Source organism: Meles meles, chromosome X (genome assembly GCF_922984935.1).
Source record: "Meles meles chromosome X, mMelMel3.1 paternal haplotype, whole genome shotgun sequence".
Classification (NCBI taxonomy): domain Eukaryota; kingdom Metazoa; phylum Chordata; class Mammalia; order Carnivora; family Mustelidae; genus Meles; species Meles meles.
Window position 1 is genome coordinate 132,235,729 of NC_060087.1, and position 10,201 is coordinate 132,245,929.

The 10,201-nt window shown below is 40.8% G+C and overlaps 1 protein-coding gene across 4 annotated transcripts in view; it reads right to left on the reverse strand.

The window, feature by feature from the left end:
• Nucleotides 1-9,460, reverse strand: part of F8 (coagulation factor VIII) — a 117,451-nt gene extending 107,991 nt beyond the window's left edge. For 2 of the 4 annotated variants that reach the window (XM_045995022.1, XM_045995021.1), the window contains exon 1: nt 9,155-9,460. In XM_045995022.1, the coding sequence (XP_045850978.1) occupies nt 9,155-9,300 (146 nt within the window). In that variant the 5' untranslated portion in view covers nt 9,301-9,460. The remainder of the gene's footprint in view (nt 1-9,154) is intronic. The other 2 variants (XM_045995024.1, XM_045995023.1) reach the window with 2 other exon arrangements.
• Between the last annotated feature and the right edge of the window lie 741 nt (nt 9,461-10,201).

Genomic DNA, 10,201 nt, shown 5'->3' on the forward strand with positions numbered 1-10,201 from the left:
GTGTTGGCAAAATGTGAGGTAAGTGGTGCTTCAAGACAGATCAGGATGGAGACGGACAAGGCCCACCACAGCCGGCCGACTTGGGACAACTCAGAAGGTCACTCCAGCGCCAGAGCTCCCTGTGGGGTCAGCCTGCACCGCAGCCCGGCTTCTTCCTGGGCCCACCCCCGCTTCCTCCCTGTCCTCCCCTTCCCGGGTACGGGTCCTCAGAGTGCTCTCAATAAACTTCCTGCACGGCCATCAATTCTCACGGTCCACTTCCAGGAAGCCCAACCCCATATTAATTCATATTTAAATGTGCTCTAATTTCATCCATCTCTAAAACTTCCCATGGCACTAGCCTTGGCATAAACCTACATGGCTTGTCGTCACTGAACAGTATCATCCGGTGCCCATACCATCAATTGAACCCCTCTGTTCAGTCCACTTGTCCCATCTTCCAGCCATTTCGAGAATATACGCCCTTCCAAACTCATCAACTCACCCCTTTTTCCATTTTGTCTCCTTGGTTCTGCAGAGTCTACTCCACCCAGTCTTTCCAAAGCTTCCACCAGTTTCTAACAAAACTGAGACCCATGTCAAGAGACAGGTATTTTGATGTCCAATAGTACTGTGCTTCCACTTTAATATTTCTGACTAAACTGAAAATGTAAGACACACAGAATGTTTACTAGAGGGAACAGGATCCAGAGCACACAGAAACACTTCTTTTCTCCCTCTAAGGAAAGAGGCAAAAATCAGAGGCAAAAGAAATAAGCTTGTGGGACGGAGAAACAGAAAGACTAGGCACTATTCAAGGGGCCATTCCTAAGAGCATCAGCACCCCCCAGGTCTCTGATTCAGTTCTGAGATGTGCGTATTTAGGACCTTTTCTGTTAGAGTGAAGAGTCTCCACTGGTGCAGAAACACGTGATGTATGTGCCTGTGTCAGTTTCACAGTAATCTGCACAGTAAGTGACAAAATGTTCCAGGGTTCATGGGTTTTACTCCTTCCTAACTTCTGTGGGATTTTTGTTTGTGCATTTCCCTTGGGATTCGGTATTTAAATCTTGCCAAATCTATTTAGCAACAATGTCCTTCGCATGAACTGTTCTTTCACATTTTATCTAAAAAGAATCGGAAAACCTATTATATTCCCTGACCTTTGCTTAGAAGAAATTGAGCAGCTGCAGGAACAGATAATATAAAACTGAATTTCCCCAGATGTTTATTTCAAAACTTGGCAGAAGTTGTCAGGATGTGTCCAGAGTCAGCTTATCCCATTAATCAGTATCAAAATAATCTAAGCTATAAAATGGTATCATCAAAATAAAAATTCTATCAACTTCTTCCCGGTAAAAATACATGTGACCGCCTGCACAACAACAGAAAGCCAGATGACAAATAAATCATTTTCTCCATTGAATTCACTATAGCACAGGCTGTATGCTAGATGGAAACTACAGTACAAAATACAATGTAGTAAGTAAAATTATTTTTTTTTGTAGTAAGTACAATTATTTTAATAATTTTTAACAAGACCTACATTAATGGATAAGCAGCTGATTGTTCAGTTAGAGATCAGGCTACTGACCATCTGGGCCTCTACTTTAGGGTCATTAACACTGTGCAACTGCAGGGTATATAAACTATAGAAGGAACTTGAATCCATTCCTCATACTACACATAAAAATTAATTCAGCATATCCAAGGCCTAAATATAAGAGCTAATACTATAAAACTCGTGGGAGCAAATATAGGCATAATTCTGTGTGACCCTGGATTTGGCAATAGTTCCTTAGACAAGACATCAAAAGCACAAGGAACCAAAGGGAAAAAAAAATAGATAAACTGGACTTCATCAAAATGAAAAACTTGGTGCTAGGACAGAATATTTAAAGTGAGTACATCTGAAAACACATCCAGAATATATACAGAATTCTCAAAAATAACAAGACCAACAACACAATTTCAAAATGGGCCAAACTCTGAACAGAGAGTTCATCAAAGGAAATACAGGAAAAGCCAGTTACACATGTAAATGTGCTCAGAATCTCTAGTCATAAGAGAAATGCAAATTAAACCTAGTGAGATACCACCACAGAGTCATTAAATAACTAACATATATACTGACAACATCAAGCATTGTCCAGGAAGTGTTGCAAATGGCACCATCATGTGTAGTTGGTGGGAGTATAACATGGTGCAACCATTTCAGAAATCTGTTGGCGGTTCTTACAGTTAAACATGCATTTCCTGTATCATCCAGCAATTTCATTCTTAGACATCTGACTAAGATAAATGAAAACAGATGTCCACACAAAAGCTTGTACAGGACTGCTCACAGTAGGTGTCTTTCTACCAGCCCCCAAATCAGAAACAATCCAAACACCATGTGGCACATGGTGGACACACCAATTGTGATATACTCCCATAATGAAGCAGTAATCAGTGACACAAAGAATAAAACTACTTTGTGCAACAATCTGGATGGATTTCTAAATCATGATGGTAAACATAAAAAGCCAGACACTGAAGAGTACCTACTGTATGATTCTAATGATATATAAATCTTAAACAGTCAAAAATGAATCCAGAAAGCAGCCTGTTGCCAAGGGCCAGGCCAGGATAGGGAGACTCACTGGAAAGTTGCGGAAGGACTGATATAAATGTTCTGTGTGTTGATTAAAGTGGCAGTGATGTAACTTGTATGCATTTGTCAAAACATACCCAACTGCACATTAAAAATCTGTGTGTTTCACTGTATGTAAATTATACCTGTGGTAGGCAAAATTTTGCTTCTCTTTGCCTTTCCCCTTTGGTGTTATGCTCATGAATATGTTATTTTCCACAGCTAAAGAAACTTTGTGGGTGGAATTAAAGTTGCTAATTAGTTGGTCTTGAGCAGGGGAGATTATCCTGATATATCTGGGTGGACCCAAAGTAATCATAAGGTTCATTTTTTTAAAAGATTTCATTTATTTATTTGTCAGAGAGAGACAGATAGAGAGAGAGAGAGGGAGAGGGAGGGGGAGAGAGAGAGGGAGAGCACAGGCAGACAGAGTGGCAGAGGGAGAAGCAGGCTCCCTGCGGAGCAAGGAGCCCTGTGGGAAGCCTCGGTAAAGCTTGAGATGAGAGCCAAACCAGGCTCGGACTTGTGCCTCCTCCAATGTCTCACTGCCTGATTCAAGGCAGAGGATAATGGAGTTGAGTTGCATTTGAGAAAGGGCCTGTGCCATGCGCTGCTTGCTCGCTTACGTGACTTCTCACATGCCCTCTAGATATTTGACCTTCAAAACAACCCAGATGCACTGGTTAATCTTCTAGTGGTTCTTGCTGTCCTGTTAGAAGCTATGAGATAACTTTCAAATGTGTTTCTAGTGAATGACGTTTACCATCCACTACCTGGTGCTGGTATGTTTGTGGTGAAAAATATTATGAAACTGGTGTGAACCTTTAATCCTGCAGCAACACTTAGATAAGTCACCCTTTCACTGTAAGACTTCTATATACTCTCTTGTTTTTACTAATAAAGCGGCATTTGGTGGAAATCATCCCCGGTGCTCCTCCTGCCCCCATCTCTTTGTCTCTTTGATTTCTTTTCACCATCCTCTTACCCTCGCGTTCCTGGTCGATTTGTCACGTGGGCCGTGACAGAGCCCGATGTGGGACTTGATCCCAGGACGCTGGGATCATGACCTGAGCCAAAGGCAGCTGCGTAACCAACTGAGCCACCCAGGCGTCCCAATCATAAGGTTCTTAAAAGTGCAACAGGAAGGCAGAAAAGGTCAGAGAGATGCGGTAAAAGTTGAAGTCAGAATTATTTAAAGCATGAGAAAGACTCAATGCGTCTTCCTAGTCTGAGGATGAAGGGCCCCACGTGGAACTTCAGAGAAGCAGATGAATTCCAGTAACGATGGCAGCCCTGTCAACAATTTGATTTTGGTCTTGTATGACCCTGAGTAGGGTGCTCAGTCCAGCCCGCCTGGCTTCTGAGCCACTAAAATTGTAATAAATACATGGGCGTTATTGAAAGCTGTAAAGTTTGAGGTAATGTGTTACACAGCAAGAAGAAACTATTATGATACTCAAAGTTGATCCAAATACTAAGAAATAACTGACAAGCAAATAAAAATGCTATTAAAATTCATGCTCCTAAATGAAGCTGGTTCTTTGGAAAAATTAATGAAATTGATAAACCTCTAACCACACTTATCAAAAAGAAAAAAGATCCAAATACATAAAATCACAAATGAGAGAGGAGAAATCACAACCAACACCACAGAAATACAAACAATTGTAAGCGAATGTTATTGAAAACTATGCGCCAACAAATTGGACAACCTAGAAGAAATGGATACAGTGCTAGAAACACATAAACTACCAAAACCGAAACATGAAAAAATAGAAAACTTGAACAGATTCATAACCAGTAAAGATATTGAATCAGTAATCAAAAAATCTCCCAACGAACAAAACTCCAGGACCAGATGGCTTCCCAGGAGAATTCTACCGAACATTTAAAGAAGAATTAATACCTATTCTTCTCAAACTATTCCAAAAAATGGAAAAGGAAGCAAAACTTGCAAATTCAATCTATTACCCTGTTCCCAAATGAGATAAACACCCCACTAAAAAAGAGAACAACAGGCCAACAACCTCAATGAACATGGATGCAAAAATTCTCAGTAAAATACCAGCCAACCAAATCCAACAGTACATTAAAATAATCATTCACCATGACTGAGTGGGATTTATTCCTGGGTTGCAAGGGTGGTTCAATATTCAATCAATCAATGTGATACACATTAATACCAGAAAGGACAAGAACCATATGATCATTTCAATAGATGCAAAGAAAGCATCTGACAAAGTACAACATCTATTCATGATGAAAATCCTCAACAAAGTAGGTTTAGAGGGAACATACCTCAACATAATAAAGGCCAACTATGAAAAACCCAAGCTAACAACATTTTCGATGGAGAAATACCGAGAGTTTCTCTCCTAAGGTCAGGGAGTGTAACAGGGATGTCCAGTCTCACCACTTTTGTTCAACACAGTACTGGAGGTCCTAGACACAGTAATTTGACAACACAAAGAAATAAAAAGCATCCAAATCCACAAGGAAGAAATCAAACTTCAACTATTTGTAGATGACATGCTACTCTATGTAGAAAGCCTGAAAGACTCCACCAAAAAACTACTAGAACTGATACACAAATTCGGTAAGTCGCAGGATATACAACATGCAGAAATCTGTTGCATTTCTATACACCGATAATAAAACAGCAGAAAGAGAAATTAAGGAATCAATTCCATTTACAATCAAAATAATAAGTACCAATATTTGTGGAGCATAACAAAGAACACGGAGGACATGGGGAGATGGAGAGGAGAAGGGAGTTAATGGAAACTGGAAGGAGAGATGAACCAAGAGAGACTATGGACTCTGAAAAACAACCAGAGGGTTTTGAAGGGGCGGGGGGGGTGGGGTGGGGGGTTGAGGAACCAGGTGGTGGGTAATAGGGAGGGCACGTGCTGCACGGAGCACTGGGTGTGGTGCAAAAACAATGAACACTGTTATGCTGAAAATAAACAAATAAATAAAAAAAAATAAAAGCTGTGCCTCATATGAAACAAACAAACAAAAATAATAAGTACCAAAAATAATAAGATAATAAGATGAAAAGAAGATAATAATAAGATAAAAATAATAAGATACCTAGGAATAAACCTAACCAAAGAAGTTGAAAGACCTGTAATCTGAAAACTATAAAATACAGATGAAAGAAACTGAAGAGGACACAAAGAGATGTAAAAACAAAAACAAAAACAAAACTCCATGCTAATGGATTGGAAGAACAAACATTGTTAAAAATGTCTATAGCATGGAGGACATTAGGGGAAGGAAGGGAAAACTGAAGGGGGGGGGGAATCAGAGGGGGAGACGATTGTAAGAGACTATGGACTCCGTACTCCATGAAACAATCTGAGGGTTTCAGAGGGGAGAGGGGTGGGTGGATGGGATAGCCTGGTGATGGCTATTGAAGGCACTTGTTGCAATGAGCAATGGGTGTTATACGCAAACAATGAATCATGGAACCTACAAAATAGAAGATAGCCACAAATAACATAGTTGATAAAAGGTTAGTAAAAGTTAGAACTTATAAAACTCAACACCCAAAGAATGAATCATTCAAATAAAAAATGGGCAGAAGACATGAGTAGACATTTCTCTAACGAGGACATCCAGATGGCCAACAGACACATGAAAAGATGCTCAACATCACTGATCATCAGGGAGATGCAGATCAAAACCACAATGAGATCCCACCTCACACTAGTCAGCATGGCTAAACTCAACAACACAAGGCACAGTATGGAGGGTCCTCAAAAAGTTAAACACAGAACCAACATACAACCCAGCAACTGCACTACTAGTTATTTACCCAAATACAAAAAGACTAATTCAAAGGGATACATGCACCCCAATGTTTATTTATAGCAGCATTATCTACAGTAGCCAGATGATGGAAACAGCCCAAGAGTCACTGACAGACAAAGAAGATGTGGGGCGTACATATACATACATTACTGAGCCATCAGAAAGAATGAACTCTTGCCATTTGCAATGGCATGAACGGAGCCAGAGAGTATGATGGCTGAGTGAAGTCAGTCAGAGAACGAGAAGTACCATATGACTTCACTCATATGTGGAATTTAAGAAACACAGCAAGCAAAGAAGAAGAGAGATAAACCACAAAACAGACTCTTAAGTAAAGAGAACAAACCGATGGTTACCAGAGGAGAGGAGCGTGGGTTAGGGTTGAGGAGGGCACTTGGAGATTAAGGCTGAGCACCAGGTGTTGAATGGAAGTGTTGCATCACTATACTGCACACCTGAAACTAAGTAACCCTAACTGAACTGTTAACTAACTGGGATTTAAGTAAAAACTTCAGAAAAATAAAGAAAAAAATTATGTTTCTAAATGAAATCCGAGACAATATTACAAACTACTGCAAATAATGAAAACTTCGTATCATAAACTATGTGACATGCATTGTTCTCTGGGAAAAATGTACAACTTTAAATGCCTTCACTATTAAAAACAAAGGACAAAGGAAAAATAACATCACTTTTCCTAAGGTATTAGAAAAAAATGGGGCACCTGGGTGGCTCAGTGGATTAAGCCTCTGCCTTCAGCTCAGGTCATGATCTCAGGGTCCTGGGATCGAGTCCCACATCGGGCTCTCTGCTCGGCGGGGAGCCTGCTTCCCTCTCTCTCTCTCTGCCTGCCTCTCTGCCTATTTGTGATCTCTGTCTGTCAAATAAATAGGTAAAATCTTGAAAAAAAAAAAAAAAGAAATGTCTGAAGAGCTCTGGCCTTTCTGGCAATTAAAACCAAACAGAAAATATTCCCTTCATTCCAGTAACATCTCTCTTGAGAATCTGTCCCATAGGAATAAAGCACCAGTATGTAATGATACAGCATACCATGACCAAAAAGTGGAAATGATACAGAATCTTATGTAGCCATTAAAATCAATGAATTGGGGCGTCTGGCTCAGTGGCTCAGTTAAGTGACTAACTCTTGATTTAGGCTCAGGCCATCTCAGGGTGGGCACTATGCGTGGAGTCTGTTTGAGAGCTTCTCCCTCCTCTCCCGCCCCATCCTGTCCCTCTCTAAAATAAAAATAAAAGTGAATTGAAGCTGTACTAACTGACTTAGACAAAATTCCGCTAGGTGCTAATGAGAGAGAAACGTGTAATATCCCATTTTTGTAAAACAAGCAATGACCAAGAAAACCTTTATTTGCATGTGTATGTGCGTGTTTGTGTGTGTGTGTATGAGGATATATAACCATACTAGGGTTATTTGTTGGGGGACAGGCAAGAAGGGGGCTAATGTAGAAGGCAGATGGGGAGCCAAACAGAAAGAACAAAAAAAGAGTATAACGTGTGACATGATCATATTTAATACTTATATTGCCATCATATATGTACTGGGGATAAATCTGTATAATATACATTTAAAGAAAACAAAACAAAATTTAAAATAAATGATTTCAGCATTCAATTCAATAAGCAAAATTAGATCAGCAAAATGAACCAAAGGAAATCAGGAAGAATGAATGAATTAATGAAAGAAAAAGCAGAAATTGATAGAAACAAAAGACATTTCCTGACAATATCAACAAAATTGAGAAACTTCCTAGAAACACTATTGTTAAGAGAGTGAAGGAGGACATACACAATATAAGAATGAAAAAGGAAATATAACTACAGACACAGAATAGCTGAACAACATCAGAAGACTAGTATATGACTTGATAACAATGGATTCTTAAATCCAGAAAAATCTAGATTGCTTTGCAGAGAAAATATATAACCAAATTTGACTGAAGAGGCAGAAAAATCCAAATAAATCGATGATTGTAGATAATACTAAAAACATCATTTAATACTAGTCTCCCAAAATGCACTGGAGCCCAAAAACAATGAAAAGCTTCTGAACTCAGGGCTAATACTATTCTTTTTTTTTTTAATTTAAATTTTTTTAAAAGATTTTATTTATCTATTTGACAGAGAGAGCTCACAACTAGGCAGAGAGGCAGGCAGAGAGAGAGGAGGAAGCAGGCTCCCCACCGAGCAGAGAGCCCGACGCGGGGCTTGATCCCAGGACCCCGGGATCATGACCTGAGCCGAAGGCAGAGGCTTTAACCCACTGAGGCCCCCAGGCGCCCCAGGGCTAATACCATTCTTAAACGGAAACTGGGCAAAGGTACCAAAACCACAGCACACATACACAGGAGAACTACACACCAAAGTTGTACATAACACTGATGGGATCTCATTGTTCTGCCTCTCTGTAGGGAAGCGTGGAGGTAGGCTGAGGAAAGTTTTGTTTTCTCTCAGGGTCCTTGTCTCTTCATCCTCCTTCCACTGTCTAGTTACCAAAGTGGCAGCATGTGACAGAGAGAAGCAACGGACAAAACATAATAGCATCAACCAATAGTTGAGATCGGTGAACAGGATTGGCCATAAGCACGCACACCTTACCTTTCTCAGTGCTTAACCACCATCACTACCATCCTAGCCTGAAGCCTGCACCTGCCTCCCACCAGTCACCTGCTCACAACCCCGAGGGGACCCTACAGAACGTGCCTTTACCTTGCATCCATGTGCAGCGCGCCGAGCAGCTCGCTTTGCATATAGTCCCAGGACAGTTCCACTGCACCCAGGTAGTATCTTCTGGTGGCACCAAAGCTGAGCGGCAAAAGGCACAGAAAGAAGCAGGTGGAGAGTCCTATTTGCATGGCTTGTACTGCTAGAAAATGTTTAACTGGGGAGAAAAAAAAGACTAATTCTTCTGTAAAATATCTTCAGGTCCCAAGAGAAAAAAAGGTAAATTTTCTATGATTTAGTGAAAAGTCCCAAAATTTTTGCTGGGAATTTTAGGGAACTTTACCTGCTGGATGTTACAGCAGCATAGCAGTAAGCAGTAACAGATAAGATTGTTTCCTTTTAGCAGCGGGAAGCAGCCACAGGAAGAACTGAGTAGGAAAAGAGGGGTGGAGCTGAATCTTAACCCATTCACTTTTGAGAGTACTAGGGGGCCCCCCCGAGAATGCTGCTTTAATCAGAACCTTTAAGGAAAGGAAGAGTGAGACAGAGAGGTCAAGGGGAAGAGGAGCTTTAATGTGTATCATATTCCTAGCCTATTCCAACCCTCTTCATTAGTAGAAGTAGCAGGAAAGGCAGCTCTGGATGTTGTTGGAAATTCGGGAATCCGCTTGTACAAACAAGAGTAACCAGTATTTTAATAGTCTCCCTGTGTCTACCCTTGCCCCTCACACAGCCACCACTGAGTGACTTTTTAAAACTATAAAGCAGATCGTGTCACTCCTTCACTCAGAACCCTCCACTGGTTTTGACCTCACTCAGAGTAAAATCCTAAGTCTTTATCATGGCCTAGAGTATCTCCCATGATCTGCATGTCCCTTTCCTCCAGGCCTCTGTGGTCTCATGTCACTATGGCTACCGGCCTTCTTGCTCTTCCTTAAAATAGCAAGCCCACTCTTGCACCTGGACCTCAGCACTTGCTATCCCTTTTACTCGAAACATCTTTCCCCTAGATCGCCACACATTTCCACTTCCACACCTCCTTCGAGTCTTGGCTCAGGTCTTGCTTTCTCAAGGAGCTTAAATGTGGGCTAC